The 25,549-nt window shown below is 61.1% G+C and overlaps 3 protein-coding genes across 6 annotated transcripts in view; 2 read left to right on the top strand and 1 right to left on the bottom strand.

Annotated features, from left to right (window-relative positions):
- Window positions 1-437: 437 nt before the first annotated feature.
- ACTG1 (actin gamma 1) overlaps window positions 438-25,549 on the bottom strand; it is a 181,429-nt gene continuing 156,317 nt past the window's right edge. The window contains exons 1-7 of one of the 3 annotated variants that reach the window (XM_050764051.1): window positions 19,207-19,210; window positions 3,195-3,263; window positions 2,697-2,825; window positions 2,368-2,607; window positions 1,656-2,094; window positions 1,394-1,575; window positions 438-1,301 (exon numbers count right to left, since the gene is read on the bottom strand). In XM_050764051.1, coding sequence (XP_050620008.1) covers window positions 1,158-1,301; window positions 1,394-1,575; window positions 1,656-2,094; window positions 2,368-2,607; window positions 2,697-2,819 — 1,128 coding nt within the window. In that variant the 5' untranslated portion in view covers window positions 2,820-2,825; window positions 3,195-3,263; window positions 19,207-19,210 and the 3' untranslated portion in view covers window positions 438-1,157. Of the gene's footprint in view, window positions 1,302-1,393; window positions 1,576-1,655; window positions 2,095-2,367; window positions 2,608-2,696; window positions 2,826-3,194; window positions 3,264-19,104; window positions 19,109-19,206; window positions 19,211-25,549 lie in introns of those variants that run through there. The other 2 variants (XM_050764049.1, XM_050764050.1) reach the window with 2 other exon arrangements.
- Window positions 17,447-25,549, top strand: part of CCDC137 (coiled-coil domain containing 137) — a 150,931-nt gene continuing 142,828 nt past the window's right edge. The window contains exon 1 of the mRNA XM_050764059.1: window positions 17,447-17,463. The gene's annotated coding sequence lies outside the window, so the exon portion shown is untranslated. The remainder of the gene's footprint in view (window positions 17,464-25,549) is intronic.
- Window positions 17,763-25,455, top strand: FSCN2 (fascin actin-bundling protein 2, retinal). Of its 2 annotated transcripts, none has more exons than XM_050764128.1 (5): window positions 17,763-19,061; window positions 23,639-23,795; window positions 24,447-24,568; window positions 24,879-25,118; window positions 25,201-25,455. In XM_050764128.1, the coding sequence occupies exons 1-5, from the start codon at window positions 18,236-18,238 to the stop codon at window positions 25,404-25,406; spliced, it is 1,551 nt and encodes a 516-aa protein (XP_050620085.1). In that variant the 5' UTR covers window positions 17,763-18,235; the 3' UTR covers window positions 25,407-25,455. The 2 variants fall into 2 exon arrangements, with proteins under 2 accessions (XP_050620085.1, XP_050620086.1); XM_050764129.1 differs by having other exon boundaries at window positions 17,767-19,061; window positions 24,951-25,118.

The raw sequence follows: 25,549 nt of genomic DNA, 5'->3' as shown, positions 1-25,549 counted from the left end.
GCCAACTCCATGACTGCTGCACTCTTGACACAAAATGAAACTCTCATATCCCATGTCCACCTGAGGGCTGGGGGAAAACTGCTAGGAAGGCCCCTGTTGATTCAGATGGTTCTTAGCAGTTTTATGCCAAGTATTTACCCAAAATGTCACCAAGTTATCTAGTTTTTCCCAAAAATGGGAAAAGCCATCTCAGGACTTCCTTCCCAGCCTTACGATGTCGCCTCAGTAATTTCCAACACCCAAACTCACTAGGGCCGCTTTGTTTTTGCACTTTCGGTTTGGAAGAGACCGAATTGTTCAAATTATTTTAAGCCATTTTCTCATCAGTTCATGAAGCCAAGATAAGCAGCACCTTCCCCCCCACCAGACCACCCAATCTTTCCAGGTCTGTCTTTCCCAGCCCACTTGCTACTTCCCCAAACAGGAGCCAGTCATCTGTTACGGCAGCACTTTTATTTTTCCTTACACAATGACGTGTTGCTGGGGCCTAATGTTCTCACATAACAGTAGAAAACCAAAATTTGTTGTCATCTCTTTAAAGAATTGAGAATTGCGTACAAAAAAACCTTACATAAATTAAAAGGATGAATACATTTACAGGTGTAAATGCAAACCGCTTCCAACTCAAGGCAAGTAAACAGCCCACGGTGTTCTGGCAGAAAACGTCAGCTAAGAAAACTGGGTCCTATGGCTTGGACTTTCCAACCCTGACAGACTGGCAGGGCAGAAACTGGTTCAGGAGCCCTTGCCAGCCTCTAGAGAAATCCCAGAACACTCAAGCCCTGACACATGAATACCCTGCACAGATCGGAGACTGCTGGCCACGCAGACTCACCAAGCCAGACTTGTCTTCCACAAGCACGTTCTGACCTCAGCCACGAAACGACCAAGCCACATGTACTAAAGGTTGAACTCAAAGATATGTACAGGGTATTAAACAAACACCAAGGGGAACAGTTAACTTGAATACACGGTCAAAATCAGCAACAAGTTCTACAATCCAGTGCTGATATCAGATACAAGCTTCAAGGACAATTTCTTTTCAAAGGCTTATTCCAGTTTCGTGAGGCTAGCATGAGGTGTATGCATTTGCCAAGGGCAAATTTATACTTCTGAATTAACCCATGCAGCAAATGCTACGCATCTGCTCAGTCCATTTAGAAGCATTTGCGATGGACGATGGAGGGGCCCGACTCGTCGTACTCCTGCTTGCTAATCCACATCTGCTGGAAGGTGGACAGTGAGGCCAAGATGGAGCCACCGATCCACACTGAGTACTTGCGCTCTGGGGGTGCGATGATCTGCAAAGACAGCCAGGCATGGCTTCAGCTCACACAGCGCCCCCAGTCAGGCCTCCAGAGCCAGGAAGAAGGCCACCAACCCCTCAACTCACCTTGATCTTCATGGTGCTGGGTGCCAGGGCGGTGATCTCCTTCTGCATCCTGTCGGCAATGCCTGGGTACATGGTGGTGCCACCAGACAGCACCGTGTTGGCATACAGGTCCTTGCGGATGTCCACGTCACACTTCATGATGGAGTTGAAGGTGGTCTCATGGATGCCACAAGATTCCATGCCTAGGGAACAAAGCCCTCCCTTAGTGGTGCTGAGTTGCCCAGGATGAAAAGAGGAGAAAACTTTAGCTCACAACACCTACCCAGGAAAGACGGCTGGAACAGCGCCTCCGGACACCGGAACCGCTCATTGCCGATGGTGATGACCTGGCCATCAGGCAGCTCGTAGCTCTTCTCCAGGGAAGAAGACGATGCGGCGGTGGCCATCTCCTGCTCGAAGTCCAGGGCGACGTAGCACAGCTTCTCCTTGATGTCGCGCACAATTTCCCGCTCGGCCGTGGTGGTGAAGCTGTAGCCACGCTCGGTGAGGATCTTCATGAGGTAGTCAGTCAGGTCCCGGCCAGCCAGGTCCAGACGCAGGATGGCGTGGGGGAGGGCGTAGCCCTCGTAGATGGGCACCGTGTGGGTGACCCCGTCGCCAGAGTCCATGACAATGCCAGTGGTGCGCCCAGAGGCGTAGAGGGACAGCACGGCCTGGATGGCCACGTACATGGCCGGGGTGTTGAAGGTCTCAAACATAATCTGAGGAGGAACAAGGAGCGGCTTAGTCAAGGACAGAGACCCACGGCCACCCCATGCTCACACGCCACAACATGCCGCATGCCAGTGTGATGTGTGAAGAAAAGAAAAGAACGCAGGCAGAAACCAAATGAGAAACCTGGAGACTTCAGGGAGGAAATGCCGGGAGAGGAACAGAGCCTGGAACAGCGAAAGAAACACTTAAATGTCAGAAATCAAGCTGGGCAAAAAATGACAAGGGAAACGACGGGAGCGCGGGCGTCAGCCGAGCCTCACCTGAGTCATCTTCTCTCTGTTGGCCTTAGGGTTCAGAGGGGCCTCGGTCAGCAGCACCGGGTGCTCCTCTGGGGCCACGCGCAGCTCATTGTAGAAAGTATGGTGCCAGATTTTCTCCATGTCGTCCCAGTTGGTGACAATGCCATGCTCAATAGGGTACTTCAGGGTCAAGATGCCGCGCTTGCTCTGGGCCTCGTCACCCACGTAGGAGTCCTTCTGGCCCATGCCCACCATCACGCCCTGCAGGGATTGACCCGTCAGCTTCGTCGGCGGCACCGAGCCCACCCCGCAACGCAGAACCCAGGAGCCCCGCGGTGCCCTCCACTCACCTGGTGTCGGGGGCGCCCGACGATGGAGGGAAACACGGCTCGGGGTGCATCGTCCCCAGCAAAGCCAGCTTTGCACATGCCGGAGCCATTGTCAATGACGAGCGCGGCGATCTCTTCTTCCATTGCGACCTGCCCGGGAAAAGACGGATTCAGGCGGGCGCCTCTCGAAGACAAATCCCACAGCCCACTAATGTTCCTCCGCGGAGAAGAATCAGCTCTGCCCCAACCCCGGAGACACAAGCCTCCAAGACCGCAACCACCTAAAACCAGCGGCCGGGACTTTTACGTAACGTCCGCGGCTCGGGACTCTGCACTGCGGCCGGGCCCCGCCCTGGACCCCCGGCGCCCGCCCAACGCCAGTCCGCCCGGCCCGGCCCACCCCGCCTTTTGTTCCCGGTGAAGGCGCGGCGAGGCCTCCGCAGCTCAAAGCAAGGCCAGCCGTGGTCGAGAGGCGCAGGCCTGAGACGTGCAGCTCAGGCCCCGGGGCGGGGCGCTTACCGGCGGAGGACTAGGACAGTTGAGCGGCAGAAGAACAAGGTGCGCGAGCTGGCGGCGGCGACTGAGACCGTTCGCGGCCTCCCCCGCCGCTATTTAAGCGGAAGCGGCGCGCCCGCGCGGCCCGGCGGCGCGCGCGGCCCCAGAACATGTCCATATATGGCGATCTTTCCGAAAGCCGGGCGCCTATTGGCCCGCCCGGCAGAGACACGTGGGGCCCCGGCCCCAGCCCGCACCGCCTCCCCACGGCCCCGCCCGCGCCACCCCCGCGCGCTCGCGACCCTGCGCGGGTCGGCCATCGGGCGGGGCTGGGTCGGGGCGGCCTCCGGGGGTCGTCGGGAGGACCGAAGGGCTGACGGGCCCGGCCCCGCCCCGGGACTGTCGCGCCGTGGTGAGGGCGCGGCTGCGCCCCGAAACTGCCTGGCCGGGGCGGGGCCGTGCCGGAGCTGGGTTGGGTCCCCAAGGCCTGGGCCACGCTGCGGGGCTTTGCTCCCTGGGACGTCCCTGCGGCCTGTCCCCTCGGGCTCCACGAGGAGCCCGGGCGCCGGTGCCGGGCTGGGGAAGGGGCGCGGCGGGGGTCCCCGACACTCTGCATTCCTGGGCGCGGGGGAGCCCTCACTTCGCCCTGGTCCCCGAGCGCAGCCACCACTATGCAGGTCCTTCCACGGGACGCCCTGCCCCGGGTCTACGTTGTTTTGGAGACCGAGACCCCTTTCTGCCCGACTCATCCCTGCCCCTCAAATCACAGGCCCGATTGTCCGCAGGCGCGCGCTCCGGGTTGGGGCCACCCCGCCCCCTTGTGTGTTGAGGAAGTGGTGTGGAGCGAGGCCTTTGTTTCATTCTGGTCACCTGTAGACATCATAGGGAAACTGAGGTAGACAACGGGAACCCTGACTTTCTTGAAGGTCGGCTCCGCAGTCTCGGACGGTCGGGGGGATCCCCTCGTCTTTTTATGATGCTAATTAAGGGCAGGGGTCAGGGCTGCGTGGGTTTAGGCACTGGCTGGTTCGGGGCGCTCACTCCTTGCCCGCAGCGGCGCCGGTGCTTTGGTTACACACCCCGAGAGGCGCCCGGCACTACAGCTTCCTTGTGCACCGCTGGAATTTTCAGGGTTGGAGCGCCAGCCGCGGAGGGGTGGCAGTCAGGCCGCGCAGTGAGGCGACGGACTCGCCCGAGGTCGCGGGGCGTTCAGCTTGACTCGACAGGCTGGGGGACGGGGCCCGGGTCCCCACGCGGAGTGCCGAGCCCTGCAAGGTTAGCTCGCGACCCCGTGTTTGGGAGTGAGAACAGCGAGTCAGGCACGGCGGCCGGCCCAGCCCACCTGCGGGCTGCAGTCACCCCGGACGCCGAGCCCCGTGCCTAAGGTCCCCGTGCCCCAGGCCTCCCGCGGGTACTGAGCTCTCCAGGCCCAGACTCTCCAGGGACCCGGGCAAGGATGTCAGGTGTGTTCCCTCCCGTGGCGAAGCCGGGGCTGGGCCTCCAACAAACCCACACGGAGTCGCGTCCCTGGTCAGAACCACACAGCCTGCTCGATCCCCGGGTGGGGACTTCCACTTGGGGGGGGGGGTCCCAAGATGCGACGTGCCCCACCGTGGGACACGGAGCGGGTGGGCAATAGCTTGCCCCTCCCGGCCTCCGGCCTCCTCCGAAGCTCCTTTGTCTGGGAAGTGCGGGGAGGCGCCGGCCCCGGGCGCGAGTCCCCGTCCCCCACCCTTCTACCCCACTTTGCGGACCCGAGGCGGCCAGGGTCATGGGGGCGGGGCTGGCGCCTCGAGACCCCGGGGTTCCCCGCCACCCCCAGGGCCTGAGCCGCAGGGAGGGGTGGGGAGGGGGCGCCGCCCCAGGCGGGGGGCGGGGAGCGACTTCCTCCTCTGCGGCCGCGTCACGCGGCGGGGGTCAAGGTGCGGCCCAGGTGTGCGGCGGGGGGCGGCGGCGCGGCCATATTTGGCAATTTCGGCGCCGCCGGAGCCCCGCCCGCCGCCGCCGGGAAGCCCGGCCCGGGGCAGCGCCGTCCCCGCCCGCCGCCGGCCCTGAGTCACGGCGGGCGGGGGGCGGAAGTAACGGACGGGGGGCGCCCGCCCGGCGCTCCTGGCCTTATTTAGTCAAGGAGGCCGCCGATTGGCGCGCGGGACAAAGGGGCGGCGGCGGGGCAGCCCCGGGGCGCTGGAGTGGCCGGGCGCCTCCGAGGGGTTGGGGCGGGAGCCGGGCGTGGGGGGCCTCGGAGCCTGGGGAGTCCCGGGGCCGAGGGCGGCGGGGGATGCGGGGCTGCCTGCCCCTGGGAAGCGGGCGGGCAGCCGGAGCGGGCAGGGCGAGGCCTGGAGCCCACGGGGCGCAGGGGGCCGGACCGCGCGCTGTGATTTTTCTGTTTTGCAGCGGGGTCTCGCCGAAGGTCGCGCCAGGGCCGTCCTGGGCTATGCTCTGGGAAGCCGGTGGCGCAGGGTGGCCACCACCACCCTTCTGGAACCAGTGCCGGAGAGGGCCGGGCAGCTGGGCCTGGGGAGGGGACCGCATGGATGGAACTGGGGGGAGCTGGGCGGCCGCCGAGCCGGGAGAGTCAGCAGCTGCACTTCCGCCAGAGGTGGGTGTGTCCTTTGCATTTCCGGAAGGGAGACTTGGGGCTCAGAGAAGCGATGTGATTGTTCTTTGCTAGTCCAGTGCTGGCTTTGGTGGTTTTTATTATGAACTTGTTGTGTCTTATTTGTTTCGGCCCATTTAGTGGATACGACAACAGTGGCCCAGGGAGGTGTGGCAGAGCTGAAACTTAATCCAGGGCCTGCGCCCCCCACGGCTTGCACTGCCCCACCTCTAGGTCCTTGCTCTGTTCCTTCCTCTGCACCAGCTCAGCCACTGGACTGTGGGTCACCTCCACACCTGTTGACAGGGCCCCCCAGTCCCCACCGCCATTTTATTTTATTTATTTTTTTTTTTTTTGAGACGGAGTCTCGCTCTGTCGCCCAGGCTGGAGTGCAGTGGCCGGCTCACTGCAAGCTCCGCCTCCCGGGTTTACGCCATTCTCCTGCCTCAGCCTCCCGAGTAGCTGGGACTACAGGCGCTCGCCACCTCGCCCGGCTAAATTTTTGTATTTTTAGTAGAGACGGGGTTTCACCATGTTAGCCAGGATGGTCTCGATCTCCTGACCTCGTGATCCGCCCGTCTCGCCCTCCCAAAGTGCTGGGATTACAGGCTTGAGCCACCGCGCCCAGCCATTTTATTTTATTTTTGAGACAGTCTCACTCTGTCGCCCAGGCTGGAGTGCAGTGGCGTGATCTTGGCTACCTGCAACCTCTGTCTCGGGATTCAAGCGATTCTCGGGCCTTAGCCTCCCCAATAGCTGAGACTACAGGCATGCACCACCACGCCTGGCTAATTTTTGCATTTTTGGTGGAGACAGGGTTTCAAGTGATCCACTCGCCTAGGCCTTCCAAAGTGCTGGGATGACAGGCGTGAGCCACCTTGCCCAGCCTGGAATGTGTCATCTTCTCCCACTAAATGAAACGATGGACCCTGAACAGAAAAAGGAACAGTGGTGGAAGAACTAGCAAAACCCAAAGCCTCGAGTTTGGTCGTATTAAGGTTAATCTCTCAGTTATGTCAGTTGTCCTATGACCCTGTAAGATGCCAGGTTAGGGGACACTGGGAGTAGAGCATTGGGGAACCTTCCTACTGTCTTTGCAACTTTTCTGTAAGTCTAAAGTTATCCCATAATAAAAAGCTAACTTGAATCCAAGGCAAGCAAAGCTTACCTACTCTCAGCTCACCTCCCTGTTCTCCCGCACTGTTTTGGATAGATCAAGTACAAGATGATGGCCCTGTTTCCTGAAGCTCTTTCCAGGGCCTGGCTGGCTCCCTCGGGCAGGCCTGGAGTGCGCTCTGCCTCTTCAGGAACAGTGGTCCCAAGGCTGGTCCCGGTGGGCAAGGCTGGTTTCCTGCAGCTCGGCCTGGCTGCCTCTGAGTTTTGGCTCAAGGAACAAGCCCAGGGTCCCACGCTTCCGTCCCCTGGCTGGTGCCCAGCTTGGGGCTTGGTTCTCCTGCCGCACTGCACAGACTGAAGCCCAGAAGGCTCAGCCGGCCGTCCCCCCGCCCCCACCCCTGCAGAGTCACTGGACACTCAGGCCTAGAGTCCCTCAACCCTACCCCCCTGCCCCACGCCACCCCCGCTGCTCCAGGCCTTCTGGAGACAGGATTCCCACTGCAGTTTACCTGAGGCTCCCCATCCCGGCTGTGCAGCAGGAACCAAGGAGGCCCCTGGAAGAGCCCTGAGCTGGGAGCTGGACACCCGGGTTCTGGGCCCGGCTCAGCCTTGTGCCTGCCATGTGACCTCTCTACCCCATTTCCTGTCAAAAAAAGAGGAGAGGGGTCAGCGATGTGAGATGTGTGGCCCATCAGGGGCTCTGAGGCTGCTTGCCCTCCTGTGTGGACAAGAAGTCTGGGGACAGGAGGCTGTCAGGCGGCCCAGCAAACCCCCCAGGCTTCTTGCCTGATGCCCAGGGGTTCAGTTTTTGGTGATGAGTAAGACGTGCTCAGCGCCTCCGTGTGTCGAGTGTGAGACCTGAGACGAGTGTGAGACCTGAGACGGGGCACCTGCTCCTCCCTCCGTTCCTAAGGGCATAGCCCCAGGCCCCGCTGTGACCCTCCGATGGGCCCAAGAAGAAGGCTCCTTTCCCCAGGCCTCAGTCCCCTCTGGCCTCCTGGAGCCGCATGGAGTGGGGAGGGTCTGCTCTCCACCTGGCCATTGTGGGCCCCACCCCAGGAGCTCCTGCCCCCTCAGTCTGAAGTTTGTGTTTCCCCTCAGGGTGGTTCCTAGCTGCGGTCACAGATCGCAGGGGAGGAGCCAGAAGCGGAGATGAAACCAAGGAGCCCCCACCCTCTTCACAGGGCTAAAGCCAGAAACCCCCTCCCAGGCCACAGCCTGCCCCATGTGGCCATGCCTGCTCCCTGGCAGTGCGCATCCTGCAACCCTTCCCACCCCAGGGCCTGAGCTTCCACAATCAATCCCCATGTCCCAAATCCCTGCTGCTCCCAAGGCTACCTGCTGCCTGCGGGTAGGCTCTAAGCCTCTTCCCCTGGTGCTGGAGGCCCACAGAGTGGGCACTGCCTGTCCCTCCACTCCTTCAGCTCCCTGACCACCGCCTAGCTGTTCCTCTGCCCCCAAAGCTCTCCCACTGGCTGCCTCCTCCTGGCAGGCCCCCATGCCACCCACAATCTCTCATCAACTCCCATTGATTATGAGCTTGTTTCACCCACCGTCTGCCCTAGAGCATTGGTTCTCGGGGCACAGCATCCTTGTACCTCCACAGTGAAGCTGGTGCCCCCGTACCTGGCATAGCACCCGCCCCGCAGCTGCTTGTGCAGGAAGCCCAAGTAGGGGTGAAATAGAGAGGGAGGGGGAGAGGAAGGCCAGGCCCGTTCAGAGCTGTCTCCTTATCTCAAAAACGTGGAAGGGGCTGTGACTCTAGCGCTGGAAGGGAGGGGGTCGTTTTTGCTGACTCTCCCCACGGACCCTCCCCTGCCGCCCAGCTGGTCAGCTCCTCCAGCTCTCCCCGCGGCAGCAGGCCAGGGAGCGGCTGTCTTGACCAGGGTGCACGAGGCACCGAGGTGGGGGAATCGTGTTTAACCCGTCCAGCACCTCCTGCTCTGGCCTGCAGCTCGCCCGAAGAGCTCTGCACAGCGACTAGGTCAGGGCCTTGCCAGGTGTCCCCACTCGCGGGACGGCTGGCGCCACGCGGAAGGGGGGAAAGCGGGTCAGGGCGGGACAAGGGCAAGAGGCCACTGCTGTGGGCGCTCTGTCCCAAGGGCTGCCTTTGGTATGCGGAGAATGGAGGGTGCCGGGGGTCAAGCCCGGACTCTGGTCAGGGTATCCGAGCCTTAATCGCGTCCTCCTTCCCCAGCGCGCCGCGGGGGCGGGTGTGGCTGGGGGGCCGGCACTGCGTGGCCGCCCTCCCCGTCCCAGCCCGGGAAGCTGGGACTTGAGCGGGTCTGCGTTCGGGCAAGGTGAACCTCGGGCTGTCTCTCAGGCCGGGCCCAGGGCTGCATGCCCTAACTTGGTGTGGGGTCGCGGCGGTCCAGCCCGCTGCACGTCGTCGCGCGCCCCTTGCAGCGCCCGGCCAGCCAGTTGCTGCGTCCCCTCCCCACACAGTCGGCCTTTCCTGACCCCCAGGTGCTCGCAGGGCGCGGGCCTGGGCCTCAGCTCCGAGCACTCCCCCGGGGACGCGGCACCGGGGCTTCGGGTGGGCTCAGGACCCGCACTCAGCACGCACCTCCCCTGCCGAGCACTGTCTGGCAGCGGGGACGCACCCCCAGGACCACGAGCTCGGAGGCCCGGGGCCGGGAGACAGCGCCCGTGGAGTGGGCCCGGCGGGAAGGCCGGGAATGGCGGGCCGGTGTTGTTCCCCCGTGGGCCGCCAGGTGGGTCCCGCTATCGCCGCGAGGCCGCACCTGCCGCGCTGCCGGAGCCCGCGCTTGCCCAGAGCGCCAGGAGGGATCCCCACTCCTCCCTCCGGCCACTGGGCGGGGCCGGCCGCTGAGTCACCGCCGCACACCCGACGGTGACGGAGGCAGGGCTGCCCGGGGAGCGGCCGGTGACCTCAGCCAGGGCTGACGCGGAAAGGTGGGATGGGGTCACCCAGGGCAGTGGATGAGGAGGTGGCCCGAGCCTCCACTCACTGCCCACCCCAGATGTCCGAGGTCCCGCCGGTGACCAGGGACAGAAGGCAGCCACAGAGGGCCCCAACACGAGGACCCTGGCCCCGGGTGCGGGCGTTGATCCGGCGCTCTGCTCCCCCAGCAGATGGCCCCTGCTAACCACCACTTCCAGAAAAGGAAAGGGAGGGGCTGAGAGGCTGGTTGGAGGCCACACAGCAGAAAAAGGTGGCTCCTTCCAGGGCTGGAGCGGTGGGACTCAGAGCTCTCACTACACACACCTGCTGGGGACAGAGGCTTCTCCTGCTTTCCCAGGACTGGGCCAGGCCTTGGCAGGGACCTCCCCAGAGCTGTGCCCCAAGGGGGCTGGGCTGGCTTCAGGAAAGTAAGAGAGGGCACTGCCTGATAGGGGATGTCCAGTGCCTCACCAGGGCAGTCACACTTCCCCCTGGAGCCGTGGGGACACAGGAAGTCTTGCGGGAGGGGCGGGGGGAGAAGACAGACGCAGGAGGTGACCCTGAAGGTGGAGAGGCCCGAGCTGGGGTCACATCATGACTAGGGAAGGATAGCGGTTGGCCCAACCCATGTGTCCACTTGGTCTGTGGGAGGGAATCACCCTAGGGAGCCCCCTATGCCTGGCCCCCACCCACACACACACACCTTGGGCTCTCTTGAAGGTTAACTGTGTCCAGCACCTTGGCAGGCCCCATTTCCTCCAGTCCTTAGGACAAGGCATCCTTTGGGGGCATCACCGAGCTGGGAAGGTGAGCCCCCAAGTCAGTGTTGAGTCAGTGTTGAGTTTGCATATCGGCAAGTGCCTTGAGCTCACACCCCTGGAACTGGCAGTTTGGTGAGGGATGGAATTGCAAGTTGAGAACTGGCCTGGGATTTTGAAGGCTTAGCTCCTGTCTCTTGCTGGCACTGCTGCTGATGAGAAATGAATGTCACTGGATTCCTGATCCAGAGTCCAGGTTTTGTGTTTCTCTAAGAGCCTTCAGGCTTTTCCTTGCTGATCTAAAATTGCTTAATATCCCTGGTGATGCTTTTGCATTCATTGTCTTGGCTACTTCCTAGGCCCTGTTCTTGGTAATTTTCTTGTATTATTTCTTTTACAATTTCTTTGTTTTGTTTTCTGTTCTTCTGTTTTGGGATTTCTGTTAATTGGGCGTTATACCTTCTGGATTTATTCTCTAATATTCCAGTTTTTTCTTCTGTCTCTGTTTTTAAACTTTCTGGGATATTTCCTTGACTTCTAACCCTTCAGGGGAATTTTTCTTTTTTTTTCTTTTTTTTTTTTTTTTTTTTTTTTTTTTTTTTTTTTTTGAGACGGAGTCTGGCTCTGTCACCCAGGCTGGAGTGCAGTGGCGCGATCTCGGCTCACTGCAAGCTCCGCCTCCCGGGTTTACGCCATTCTCCTGCCTCAGCCTCCCGAGTAGCTGGGACTACAGGCGCCTGCCACCTCGCCCGGCTAGTTTTTTGTATTTTTTAGTAGAGACGGGGTTTCACCGTGTTAGCCAGGATGGTCTCGATCTCCTGACCTCGTGATCCGCCCGTCTCAGCCTCCCAAAGTGCTGGGATTACAGGCTTGAGCCACCGCGCCCGGCCTTCAGGGGAATTTTTCATTTTATTTATTATGGTTTTTAACCTTTTGTTTTTTTTTTTTTTTTTTTTTTGAGACGGAGTTTCCCTCTTGTTGCCCAGGCTGGAGTGCAATGGCGCGATCTCAGCTCACTGCAACCTCCACCTCCCAGGTTCAAGCGATTCTTCTGCCTCAGCCTCTCTAGTAGCTGGGATTACAAGCATGTGCCACCATGCCCAGCTAATTTTTGTATTTTTAATAGAGACGAGGTTTCTCCATGTTGGTCAGGCTGGTCTCGAACTCCCGACCTCAGGTGATCTGCCTGCCTTGGCCTCCCAAAGTGCTGGGATTACAGGCATGAGCTACCGCGCCTGGTTTGTTTCTTTGTTTGTTTTTTTGAGACAAGGTCTTACTCTGTCATCCAGGCTGGAGTGCATTGGCACTGTCTCAGCTCACTGTAACCTTGACCTCCCAGGCTCAAGCGATCTTCCCAGAGACATAGATTTTTGCCATGTTATCCAAGCTGGCCTTGAACTCCTGGGCTCAAGCAGTTCACCTGCCTTGGCCTCCCAAAGTGCTGGGATTACAAGTGTGAGCCACCGCACCCAGCCTTTGTTTTGAAATTTCGAACTTAACTAGTTTTAAACATCTTGACACAGTTGCTGATCATTCTCCTTCTATTTCTGAACCCTTTGGAAGCAGGTTTCAGGCACGATGCCCTTACTATTTCAGTGTGTGTTTGCTAAGAACAAGGATGTTTTCTTCTGTGAGCTGGGTGACACCACGATGGTGGCCACGTGCAGAGCCCTTCTCACTGTAGAGTGATAAATGGTCCATTTCTGTTTGGTCCCAGAAGTCAGAGGTAGAGTTAATTCCTTGCCTTTCTCCAGCACGGTTCCCGGCACACAGTAGGTACTCCCTGAGTGCCTGTGATGGTGGGTTCTTGCACGACTGGACTTGCAGGTGGATGTGGCATTACACGTGGGCAGGGCATATGCGGGCCTGTGTCTAGATGCAGGTGGACAGGGACTGGGCAAAGGCTGCCACCTGCAGAGCTGTGGGCTCGTCCACGCCAGGTGTCCATGTCCGTGGTGTGCACCTGTGTGTAAGTCCAGCTGGGCTGTAAAGAGCCATCTCTTTTCTGAAAGTTGATCTGTTGGTCACTCTAAGCCCCAAGCAGCCAGGGGCTCATGGGGTCTTCATGAACACCCCTCCTGACCCCCGCATGTGCAAAGGTCCTGGGGCTCAGGGGTCGCAGGCTCCATCGCCCCAGTGGTTGTGGGGCATCTGGGCTTGTCAAGACACCTTTGCTTCTGCCCTCAGGGTCCCTTTGGGGACTTTTGTCCTTGCTGGGGTCCGGAGTTTTCTGGCAAGGCCTAGGGTCCCCTGCCAGGTGCTCTTCCTCCCCTCCCCTTCCAGGCACAGCCCCCCACCAGCACCTTATGATTTCACAGAAGACAAAAGCCAGGAGACTGCGTGGGCTGTCCGCCCTGAGGGTTCCAAGGGGAGGCTCCAGAGCACCAAGCCATGAACCCCAACTACAATTCAGGAAGCTGCCTGCGGGGAGGGGGAGGGAGGGGGGTTCTCTCGGAGCAGGCAGGCAGCCACGCTGGAGAGCCCCTCCCCAAGCTCTTCATTCCAGCCCTGCCCTGCCCCCTGCCTTGCCTATGGAGCCTGTCACCCTAAACCCGGCCTCAGTAAACCAACCCAGGCCAGAGAAAGAGAAGTGCGGCCCCCTTGCCCGTGTAAGTGGAACTGCAGCAGAGCCGATAGCTCAGCCATGAAAAAATCATGAGGTCGCCAGGCTGCAGGTCTGTTCTCAGGAACAACACCCGGGGCTGGGCCCCTGGGACTTGGGGTGCTGGGCCGGCAGTGAGGACATCAAGGCACGGTGTGCCCAACAGGGTGGCCCTCACCTGGCTGCAGGGCCAAGGGGACAACAGAGCCTGGGCAGGGGCTTGGCACGGGGACGAGGAGGAGGGTGGAGTACCTGGGAATCACCGGAGACAGGGATGCCAACAGGAGTGGCAGCAGTCAGGGCCTGGCACTGAGGCAGGGGCTCCTCCGATGCCTGCAGGGAGGGCTGCAGGTGCTGCTGGCCCGGGAAAGGCATGGTCCGCAGCCGCGGGGCTGCCCCAGGGCTCCATGTCCCAGTTTCCAGGGCTCCAGGCCAGCAGGGTGAGGAGCGACCTCTCCCCCAGCTGCACACAGGCAGGCCTGTGCCAGCTCACACCACCAGCATCAGCACTGCAGGGCACCCAGCCTGGAGCACGTGCCCGGTCACCATGGCAGCAGACAGCGTGCCAGCAGGAGCCCAGGCTGGGCTCTAGCATCCAGGATCAGTGGTCTAGGCATGGCGGGGGGAGGGGCTGGGGTCCTTCCCCTTGTAGCACCAGAGGGGCCAACTGGGTGAGAGGGAGGGGAAGGGGGACCCTGCGGCGCCAGGACTGCCCGTCCACCGGCACCTCAGAAAGGGAACGATGTCCTGAGGGCTCTCAGGAAACCTGAGGGTGGACACCAGGGGCCGGTGGGGGCGCATGGCTTCCTGGTCCTGCCCTAGCTGGCCTCGCACTGAGAGGGATGGAGGCTGAGGCTCGGGCCTCAGGGGAGGCTGTCGGGGGATTCTGATGGCTGAGGCACTCCTTGTCCTCTGGGCTCAGGCGAGGCCAGGAAGGCTGTCACAGCTGGCTGCTCCCTGGACCAGGGGATTGGGGGTACTGCTACCCCAAACAGCCTCTCAGTGGCCACCAGGACCAGGCACCCCCTCCTAGGTGCAGACCTCAGCTTTGGCCTCACTGGGCGTGGGCTTCCACCCACCAGCGTCCGAGGTGGGTGAGGGTGGGGCGTGGAGCTCTCCCCACAGTGCAGCCCGCACAGGTCAGGGTGGCAGGTGCGTGTGTACCCCCTGTGAGTGGTTGCATGGCACCTCTGGAGGTGTGACCACAGGGCTTGGTGGGGGTCAGTGGGAGGGGTGCTCCCTGTTGCCTGAGAACGCTGCGGGGGGCTAAAGCGCCCCAGCCCACCACATGCTCTTTTGAGTTGCGTATGTCTGGAGTATGAGTGGGACCCTGGAAACAGCCTCCCTTGGGCAGTGTACAACCTGGGCTCCCTGCTGGGCAGCCCTGAGTGGGCTCTCAGGCTGGGATCCAGGATGACACTCCCAGGGTCCAGAGCTGGCCCAGCAGCTGGCCCTGCTGGCAACCTTTGCCCACCCTCGTCCATGAGCACCTTCACACACACGCACACCACACTCGTACACATGCATGACGCTGCACCCATTGGCAGAGGCTCAGTCCATCACACAAGAACCCGGCCCTGTGCTGGGGTCCCAGCTACTCAGGAGGTCAAGGTGGGAGGATCGCCTGAGCCGAGGAAGTCGGGCTGCCATTGGCCAAGATAGCACCACTGCACTCCAGCCTGGGTGACAGAACAAAACCCTGTCTCTAAAATAAATAAAAAAGAACCAGACAGCCAGGCACTGTGGCTCACGCCTGTAATCCCAGCACTTTGGGAAGCCGAGGCAGGTGGATCACCTGAGGTCAGGTGTTCAAGATGAGCCTAGCCAACGTGGTGAAACCCCATCTCTACTAAAAATACAAAAACTAGCCAGGCGTGGTGGCGGTGCCTGTAGTCCCAGCTACTCGGGAGGCTGAGGCAGGAGAATCGCTTGAACCCAGGAGGCGGAGCTTACAGTGAGCCGAGATCACACCACTGCACTCCAGCCTGGGCGACAGAGCAAGACTCCATCTCAAAAGAAAAAAAAAAAAAAAAAAAGGTTGTCCCCAGTGGTTCATGGCTGTAATCCCAGCACTTTGGGAGGCTGAGGAGGCCAGATTATGAGGTCAGGAGTTCGAGACCAGTCTGGCCAACATAATGAAACCCCGTCTCTACTAAAAAATACAAAATATTAGCCGGGTATGGTGGTGGGCGCCTGTAATCCCAGCAACTCGGGAGGCCGAGGCAGGAGAATCGCATGAACCAGGGAGACAGAGGTTACAGTGAACCAAGATTGCACCATTACACTCCAGCCTGGGTGACAGTGTGAGACTCCGTCTGAAAAAATAATAATAAAGAACCAGACTCCCCACATTCAACAATCTCAGGCACTTATTAAGTACCTGCTGTGTGCCAGAAACCTTGCTGCGGATCCAGAGGAAACAGTCCTAGCAGGTGGCTGGGCAAGAGTCTGGGGTCCTGAGGTGGAGGCAGGAGGGGCTGGAATCCTTGCCAGCGGTGTCCCTCCAAGGAAGCCCGGCCCAGGCACCCACCCTTTAGTCGCCCTCCCCTGGGGCCTGAAAGTCCCCCTGAGCTCACACACCTGGGTCAGTTCCAGGCAGCCCCACCCAAGGTGGAGCTGTGAGGCCCCAGAACTGAGAGGCCGCCATCATTCCTGGCTCTGCCACTGAGAGGCTGCCCAGAGCCAGGCCCACTTAGCACCTGGCGGCCAGGCGTCCTCCCGCTGGGCACCCGATGCCTAAGCACCCTGCCAGCCCAGGCAGTGTTAATGAGGCCGTCATGCCAATCAGAGGGACAGGCCGCCTGGGCTCCTTCACAGCCTGGCTGGGCGTTGGGGAGTGGAGGTGAAGCCGGTGTCTGTGTCTGTGTCTGAGGCGGGGGGACCATGAGCACAGCTGCCCCTCCAGTGTCCCCTACGACTCACAGACCAACTGAGCTGTGCCCTCACAATCCAACGGGAGGCTGGGCACAGTGGCTATGCCTGTAATCCCAACACTTTCAGAGGCCGAGGCGGGCAGATCACTTGAACTCAGGAGTTCGAGACCAGCCTGGGCAACATAGTGAAACCCCATCTCTACTAAAAATACAAACATTAGCCGGGCATGGTGGCAAGTGCCTGTAGTCCCAGCTACTTGGGAGGCTGAGGCAGGAGGATTGCTTGAGCTCGAAGGTAGCAGTGAGCCAAGATTGTGCCACTGGACTCCAGTTTGGGCGAAGAACGAGACCCTGTTTCAAGAAAAAAAAATTAAAAAAAGATCCAATGGGAAATTGAAGTGCAGGCAGCACCCCAGCTTGTGCCCCTAATCCAGAGATACTTCCCTGGCATCGGTGCTAGGCCTGGGTCCTCAGTTCCCTTGAAACTGTGGGAGAGAGTGTGTGGGCATCGTCTCTGGGGAGGGGGTGTAACCCCAGACTGCGTCTTCCTAGGATGGTGCCTGGCACATGACCTGGTTTCGCACATAGTTGGTGCCTCATAAAAGCGTGTGAATCACAGAGGCGGAGGAGGCCGGCGCACAGGGAGACGCAAGACCAGGCCCTGGCGTCGTGGCGTGCACCGTGCCCTAGGCGGTATTTGAATGTGGGAGTCTCTCTGCCCCCACCCGGGCCCTGAGCATGGGGACAGTGAGGACGGGTTCCTTTTCCTCCCGTGTCTGCAGGTGCCTGGCACGGTTACTATCCAGGGCTTACAGGACAGAGGAAGAGTCCCTGAGTCTGTCCCTGAGTCTGCCCACAGGTGCCCAGCCCAGGCCCCTTGCTTTTGGCTAGACTCCTGCCATATGGGGACCCCCATGATAGCCGTTCAGGAGACGGGGGGCCCAGGAGGTCAGGGGATTGACTCCAGGCCATGACCGGAAGTGCCCTGCGGCCCCTGTTCCCAGTCCCCAGGGAGATCTGAGGGTCACATGCTGTTATGAGGAAGAGGACACCAGGTTGGCCCTGGCCCAGGGTGGGCAGCTCTGGTTTCACTACTTGGCTCTGAGCCCCTGAGGCAGGTGCGGGCGCCAGGCACGGTGAGCAGGGCCCAGTGCCCCTCAGGCTCTGGGGAAGGTGTGCAGCTAGGCAGCCCAGAGCAGGGAGGGGCTGGGGACAGGTGTGACCACTTCCAGTCTCTCCCAGCCTGCTGGCCTTCATCCTCTCCCAGATTCCAAGGGTCACCGCTGGGAGCATGGGGTGGACAGCATCCCACCAGCCTCCTGGATGCACATCCGTAAAGACTCCAAAGTGAAGTGAGGCTGGCTTCACTCCAGCTCACAGCAGAAGAAGGGGCAGCCTCAGGACCAGCGACTTGCTCAGAGTGCACAGGAGTGTGCCGGGGCCAGGCCAGACTGGGGCCTCTGACCCTGACCCTTGCCTGCAGGGCTGCACGGCCACTGTGTTCCACCTTCCAGTGTGGGCGGCAGTCCAGTGCGCGTCATTCTGGGGCCTGAGCAGCGTGGCCAGAGGCTGGCCTGGGGTGGAGATGACCTGGCTGTAGGTTGTGGGTGGGGTCCTTGCTGTGCTCCTGGCAGCAGGAATCAGAGAAGCAGTAACTGGATCCGGCTGAGGGCCTGGCGGCCACCGAGGGTACACACGGCGATCGGGTTGCGGCCAAGCCGTGAGCGTTCCACCGGGCAGCTCTACATTGGGAAGGGCTGGCCCAGGCTGGGAGCCCACACGGGGTTGGAGGAGGTGGGCGGGAACGAGAGAGGCCAAAAGGTGCAGGGCCATGAAGAGGGGCGCTGGGCCTACGCTGTGAGGAAACAGGGGTCAACCCTGCCCTCCAGCCCTGCGGGCCCTCAGGCTGTGGACTCTGTGCAATCCAGGAGTGGCTGAAATCCAAGCTCAGAGTAATGAAAAGGACTGCTCCTAAGCTGCACATCTCTGATCCGCTCTCCCCGCCCGCCCTCTGCTGCCCGCGGGCCCTCTAAGAGCTTCCCAGGCTGCTGCCGCAGGTCACAGGCGGGTCAGAGCACACAGGGGGTCCATGACGCCGGCTGGGTCTGGGGGCCGTGGGCCAGCTGAGCCGACCTGGGGTTCTGGGGGACCGCGGGGGCCGTGAGCACTCAGAGGGAGCGTCCCAGGCCCTTCCGGGGACCCGGCCAGCCTGAAGATGCCGACCAACGGCCTGCACCAGGTGCTGAAGATCCAGTTTGGCCTCGTCAACGACACTGACCGCTACTTGACAGCCGAGAGCTTCGGCTTCAAGGTCAATGCCTCGGCGCCCAGCCTCAAGAGGAAGCAGACCTGGGTGCTGGAGCCCGACCCTGGACAAGGGTCGGCTGTGCTGCTCCGCAGCAGCCACCTGGGCCGCTACCTGTCGGCAGAAGAGGATGGGCGCGTGGCCTGCGAGGCAGAGCAGCCGGGCCGTGACTGCCGCTTCCTGGTCCTGCCGCAGCCAGATGGGCGCTGGGTGCTGCAGTCAGAGCCGCACGGCCGCTTCTTCGGAGGCACCGAGGACCAGCTGTCCTGCTTTGCCACAGCCATCTCCCCGGCCGAGCTGTGGACCGTGCACCTGGCCATCCACCCGCAGGCCCACCTGCTGAGCGTGAGCCGGCGGCGCTACGTGCACCTGTGCCCACAGGAGGACGAGATGGCTGCGGACGGTGACAAGCCCTGGGGCGTGGACGCCCTCCTCACCCTCATCTTCCGGAGCCGACAGTACTGCCTCAAGTCCTGTGACAGCCGCTACCTGCGCAGCGACGGCCGCCTGGTCTGGGAGCCAGAGCCCCGGGCCTGCTACACGCTGGAGTTCAAGGCGGGCAAGCTGGCCTTCAAGGACTGCGACGGCCGCTACCTGGCACCCGTGGGGCCTGCTGGCACCCTCAAGGCCGGCCGAAACACACGGCCCAGCAAGGACGAGCTCTTCGACCTGGAGGAGAGTCACCCTCAGGTGGTGCTGGTGGCTGCCAACCACCGCTACGTCTCTGTGCGGCAAGGTAAGGAGGACACAGGTGGCGACCCCCTGAGGGGTGCTGGGACCCCCCCTGCTTCGGGAAAGAGGACGTGGGCGTCTCACGGGGAGTGGCGTCGTGCGGCAAGGTAAGGAGGGCGCAGGTGGCGACCCCCTGAGGGGTGCTGGGACCCCCCTGCTTCGGGAAAGAGGACGTGGGCGTCTCACGGGGAGTGGCGTCGTGTCTATGTGTTCGCATGTTTGTTCTGGGCTGGGGGTCCATGTGGGACATGTGTGGCCACTCAGGGTCGGGTGGGTGGGCCTCTGGCCATGTCCGGGGACCCCCACTGAGGGGTGGTGGCTTCAGGGTCAGAGGCAAGGGTTCCCGGCCTTTCTCAGCATAGCTGGAGAATGTCTCAGCCAAGCCCTGGGCAGCTGCAGAGTCTGAGACTGGAGAGGTGTGGGCCAGGCGATGGGCAGTGCCCAGCAGGGGCAGGAGGCCTGACCTGGTGCCATGAGGGGCATGTGGGCAGGAGGCTGTGGGGGGCCCATATTTCCCCTTCTCTTCCTCCACCCCATTTTCCGGACTTTATTTATTTTTTGAGAGGGAGTCTTGCTCTGTCGCCCAGGCTGGAGCACAGTGGCGTGATCTTGGCTCACTGCAAACTTCACCTCCCGGGTTCATGCCATTCTCCTGTCTCAGTCTCCCGAGGAGCTGGGACTACAAGCGCCCGGCACAACGCCCAGCTAATTTTTTTGTCTTTTTTAGTAGAGACAGGGTTTCACTATGTTAGCTAGGATGATCCCGATCTCCTGATCTCGTGATCCGCCCTCCTTGGCCTCCCAAAGTGCTGGGATTATAGGCGTGAGCCACTGCACTCGGCCGCATTTTCTGGACTTTAAAGGAAGTTGGGGAGGGGCCCAGGGTAGGGCGGGGATGGCACCACCATGTGCCTGACCAGTGGAGCCTCATGTCCTCAGGAGTTGGGGGGCTTAAGGTCAGCTCCAGTGCTGGAGGACACAGTGGGCAAGCGGCCTCACCCGGGGCCTGGGCTCCTGGTGGGGAGGCACCTCCCTCCCCCAGTGGGGCATGGCCTGGCTCTCCCCAGTTCCTGGGTCACCAGTTGCCTCCCTGCGTGACTCCCTCCACCGCCTGTGGGGTGAACCCCAGCAGTTCCTCCTTCCCCACTAGCTGAGCTCTGAGGCAGACGCCCTGGCCCGGGCAGTCACTACCCACCTGGGCTTCTGGCTCCATGCACCCCAGAGTGGATCTGAGGTAGTCTGAAGAGGCAAGGTGGGGAGAGCCGGGTGCATGGAGCTCCTTCTCCCAACTCGGGTCCCTCCAGACCAGCATCAGCTGGGCAAGGAGAGCTCCCCTATCTCCTGGCAGCTCCCAGATGCCCACCAAGCCCCTGCCCTGACGAATGTCCAGGCCCCCTGGGCACACGGATACTCTGGGGCCAGACAGCAGAGGCCCCACCCTGCACACTGAGAGGGGAGCCTGGCCATGGCTATGGGGTCCTGCACCTGCAGTCAGTGTCCTCGGGCCTATCCCAGCAGTGACAGGGTCCCAGGAGTGAGGGTTCAACTGTGGATGCATGGTCATGGCCCTTCCTTCCCATCACAGCCCACAGTCCAGCTGCAATGCCTGCTGGCCTGGGCCTAGGCCCGGGCATGTGGCCATCCTTAGGAGGTTAAAGGGGGTAAGTGGGACAGTGGTAGTGAGAATGCTTCCTCCATGGGAGCCAAAGACACTGGACCTTTAGCCATTTGTAAGTGGACAGCTTGGGAAGCAGACTCAAAGCGGCAGCCATGGCAGTGGCCATGGCATTGGTGGTGTGATGTGGATGGTGGCATGGAGGTGGAGGTGAGGGCGGTGGTGACAGTGTGGTGGCAGCGGCGACGATGATGGTGATGGTGATAATGGTAATGGTGATGGTGGTGATGGTGATGATGGTAATGGTGATGGTGGTGATGGTGATGATGCTAATGGTGATGGTGCTGATGGTGATGGTAATGATGAAGGTGATGGTGATGATGGTGGTGATGGTGATGGTGCTAATGGTGATGGTGATGATGAAGGTGATGGTGATGATGATGGTGATGATGGTGATGGTGATGGTGCTGATGGTGATGGTGATGATGGTGATGGTGATGGTGATGATGGTGATGGTGATGATGAAGGTGATGGTGATGATGGTGGTGATGGTGATGATGGTGATGGTAATGGTGGTGATGGTGATGGTGATGATGGTGATGGTGGTGATGGTGATGGTGATAGTAATGGTGATGATGGTAATGGTGATGATGGTGATGGTGATGGTGATGGAGAAGTGCTGATAGTAAGAGTGGTGGAGGGATGGGGACTGTATGGACCATTTTTCAGTCTCTTGATCCTCAACCACCCTGCATCTGACCCCATTGTCCTTTTGAGGGGAGAATCCCCTACTCAGGACTGGCTCCCATCTCCCACTTTACAAGCAGGAAGCAGCGCCACTCACCTCCCTGCCTTCAGCAGGGCCAAGGGTGAGGACCTGGCCGCCAGGTGTTTCAGGCTCTGGATTGGCGGCCAGTGCTGTGGGGAGTGGGACGTGGCATCTCAGTCCTGGGGCATGGAACCCCCCAGCTTCCAAGGCAGCTGCAGCGTGGGAGGTGCCATAGTGTCCCCCACCCGGCCTCTGTGGAGCGGCCACATGGCAGGCCCTTCATCGAGGCATCTCCCTGGCTGGGCGGCCCCTAAGCCTCTCTTCCCCCTGGGAGGGGAGTGAGCACCCAGGCTTGCATGTATCCCCCCCACATCAGCCAGAGCCTGCTCATTTCTGCCGGCAGACAGCATGGCAGGCAGTGTCCGATGCTGCCAGTAACAGAAAACTGGCCACAGGCTGGCTCCAGCAGTGACATAATCATCTGAAACGGGAGTCCAGAGCCCTGGGCATGGTGGGTTCCCAGGCAGCCACCATCACCCGCTCAGCAGCTTCCCTGGGGTCCTCTGTTCTTACTTCTTTGCTGAACCACTCTCCTGGGTCAGCTCTGACCTCAGCCTGACGCCCTCACGGTCGTAATGTGGCTGCTGGTATTCCAGGCCTCACATCCAGGCAGGACCAAGTCCAGAGGAAAAAGAGGCACTGGCTCTGCTTGTGTCCTCTCAGGAGTAAGAACACTTCTCCCCTAAGTCCTAGGAGACACTTCTTCACGCTCATTGGCCAGAACTGAGTCCCCCAGCTGCTCAACTAGCCCCTCTGGAGTTGGGTAAAACCAGTGTTGCCCAGGCCAATGCCAGCTGCACTCCTCTCCTATTTTGAGGTCATTTCTCTGGAAGCAGATGGCTGAATAAGGCAGCCCCAGACAGCATTCTGTCTGAAGGAGGTGTGGGGGCAACACTAGGGACACCAAAGTGCTGGTCCGGGAGGCACGGTGGCGGGGGCAGCCCTGCGATGCTGTGGCTTTACCCCTACTCTTCCTTCAGTGCCCGCAGGGACGGCGTTCCCACGCCCCTCATGGGCCCCTCCTCCTGAGGGGTCCTGCTACCCCCGGGCACCATGTCAGTGTTGCCCTCCACTGGGCCCAGACAGCTGCTCTTAGCTCAGTATTTGCCAGGATATAGAGCTGGTGGCAGTGGGGTGCTGGCACGAATGCTCGGCCACAGTGCAGGGGACATGCTGGGCGCTCCTCTGCATCTGATCAGTGGTGAATGTGAGAGAGACCCCAGCCTGGGGTGTGAGGGGCAGCTTTGGGGCTCTCAGAAGGGAACAGGTCCCAAGCTCTCTGGCACAGTCATAGCCTGGTGCCCTCTCCCCTGGGGACAGAGTGGGATGGGATCTGGCCCCACCCTTAGGCCCTGTGGGGCTCTGCCCACCACTCCCTCCCAGTCCCCAGCTGGACAGGCCACCAGAGTCCCTGGGCCTCGTGGGGGGCTCCGCAATTTGATACATCACTCCCAGTGGCCAGTTGCCATGGAAACAAGGAGGTGGCTTGTGGGAGGAGCCAGGGACTCAGTTCACAGAAGATCCTGGGGAGGCTCTGGTGTCTGCTGTCCCCATGCTGGGCATGGGTGCCCCTCCATCCCCTCGCAGGAACCCCAGATGGAGCCCAGGGCAGTCTTGTCCTCCCCCAGGGGTCCCGGGAGACCAAGCACAGATGGTTGGGGCTTCTGCAGAGGTGACAGGGACCAGCCCCTGCCTGGTGCCCAGGGGTGCCCCCATCACCATCCCCATCCCCACCATCCCCATCGTTAGGTCCTGCCTGTGTCCACCCAGCAGCTTAGGGTGAATTATAAATAGAGGCTGGTGTAAGCCCTGGGTCAAGAGAGCAGGGCAAGGAGATTACCAGCTGATTACTGATTAGCAGAGAGTGGGGGCTGTGCCAAGCAGAAGGGCCTGGCTCCTGGGGGTGTGGAGGGAGGTCACGGCTCCCTTGGGGACAGTGTGCAGGGTCCACAGATGGCACACATGGCCCTGGGGCAGGGTTCCCAGGCTCTCTGAGAGGTGCCTTCCAAATCTTCTCAAGTCAAGAGATTTCTAGATGAGACCCCTCTGGCTTCAGGGGTGCCCCCAAAAGCATGCCCCCATCCCCTGCTCCCTACCCAGGAGAGGCGTGAGGGGCTTCCCCATCTCCTCCCTCCAGGGGTCAACGTCTCAGCCAATCAGGATGATGAACTAGACCATGAGACCTTCCTGATGCAAATTGACCAGGAGACAAAGAAGTGCACCTTCTATTCCAGCACTGGGGGCTACTGGACCCTGGTCACCCATGGGGGCATTCAGGCCACAGCCACACAAGTGTGAGTGCACACAGCCCTCCCTCCTCCAACATCCCCGTTACCACCATCACCATCCCCACCATCATTGCCATCCCCATGACCATCATCTCCATCTCTACCATCACTATCATCCCCATCCCCATCCCCATCTCCACCACCATCCCCATCCCCATCCCCATCCCCATCTCCATCTCCATCCCCATCCCCATCATCTCCACCATCATCCCCATCTCCATCCCCACCACCATCCCCATCTCCATCCCCACCACCATCCCCATCTCCATCCCCATCCCCATCATCTCCACCATCATCCCCATCTCCATCCCCACCACCATCCCCATCTCCATCCCCATCCCCATCATCTCCACCATCATCCCCATCTCCATCCCCATCCCCATCTCCATCCCCATCTCCATCCCTATCTGTATCCCCATCACCATTCCCATCACCTGCACCATCACTTCCGCCACCATCACTGCTTCGGCCGTGAGGACTGCCGTGGCAGCTCAGAGAGGAAAGCCCACTGGGGCCAGGTAGCTCCTGATGGTGGCGGGTGTGTCAGTGTAAGGCAGGCTCCTGTTCCACTCCTTGGAACCTGAGGAGGATAGGGAAGAGTTACCCTGCACCCCCATCTCCTGCTGTCCTGAGGAGACCTTTCGCTGCTCCCTCCAGTTCCGCCAACACCATGTTTGAGATGGAGTGGCGCGGCCGGCGGGTGGCACTCAAAGCTAGCAATGGGCGCTACGTGTGCATGAAGAAGAATGGGCAGTTGGCGGCCATCAGCGATTTTGTGGGTGAGCACTCTGCCTGCCAGGGACTGGGGCAGGGGCTGTCTCCACCCAGGGACAGCACCTGCCCAGACACCCCATCTCCACCGAGAGCTGGACCCTCCCTAGCCCGTGGAACGGCTGCTGTCACGGAGTCACACTTGCTAGTCAAGATAACCGTCTTGGCAAGGGAAACAGTTAGGCCCTTATGGGAGTGTCCTTTCCTCCGCTGCCGGGAACCTCCTAGGCCTTTTCTCCACTGCCGGGAACCTTGCCAAGGCCGCACATGAGGCAATGGCAGGCCTGGACCCCTAAGTCCAGGTGTGGCGCTTCCCAGGCCGCCCCCCGCCCCCGGCCTGGACAGGGAAGGTGGCGGGAGCGGCAGCGCAGCAGACGCTCTCCCTGCCAGGCAAAGACGAGGAGTTCACTCTCAAGCTCATCAACCGGCCCATCCTGGTGCTGCGCGGCCTGGACGGCTTCGTCTGCCACCGCCGCGGCTCCAACCAGCTGGACACCAACCGCTCTGTCTACGACGTCTTCCACCTGAGCTTCAGCGACGGCGCCTACCAGATCCGAGGTGCGCGGCGGGCAGGGTGGGCACGCAGGAGCGGGTCGCAGCGGGCAGGTGGGCACCCCGCCAACGCCGTCCCGTCCCCCAGGCCGCGGCGGCGGATTCTGGTACACGGGCAGCCACGGCAGCGTGTGCAGTGACGGCGAACGCGCCGAGGACTTCGTCTTCGAGTTCCGCGAACGCGGCCGCCTGGCCATCCGCGCCCGGAGCGGCAAGTACCTGCGCGGCGGCGCCTCGGGCCTGCTGCGCGCCGACGCCGACGCACCGGCCGGGACCGCGCTTTGGGAGTACTGAGGCCGCGCCCGGACCAGCCTATCGCGCATTAAACTGTGTCTGTCCCGCAGCTGCGCGTGGGCTTTCGGGTGCCGCTTGAGGGTCCTGCAGCTGTAGGGGGAGGAGGCCCACAGTTCCCCACAAACCAGAGTGCGCCCACAACC

Source organism: Macaca thibetana, chromosome 16 (genome assembly GCF_024542745.1).
Source record: "Macaca thibetana thibetana isolate TM-01 chromosome 16, ASM2454274v1, whole genome shotgun sequence".
Lineage (NCBI taxonomy): Eukaryota > Metazoa > Chordata > Mammalia > Primates > Cercopithecidae > Macaca > Macaca thibetana.
The sequence above is the reverse complement of the archived record's forward strand: the minus strand, read 5'-3'. Positions and strand labels throughout refer to the sequence as shown.

Coding starts and splice junctions, on each gene's coding strand:
- FSCN2 (XM_050764128.1), top strand. CDS start 18,236: ATGCCGACCAACGGCCTGCACCAGGTGCTGAAGATCCAGTTTGGCCTC. Junction 19,062..23,638: donor CTACGTCTCTGTGCGGCAAG/GTAAGGAGGACA, acceptor TCCTCCCTCCAG/GGGTCAACGTCTCAGCCAAT. Junction 23,796..24,446: donor CAGGCCACAGCCACACAAGT/GTGAGTGCACAC, acceptor TGCTCCCTCCAG/TTCCGCCAACACCATGTTTG.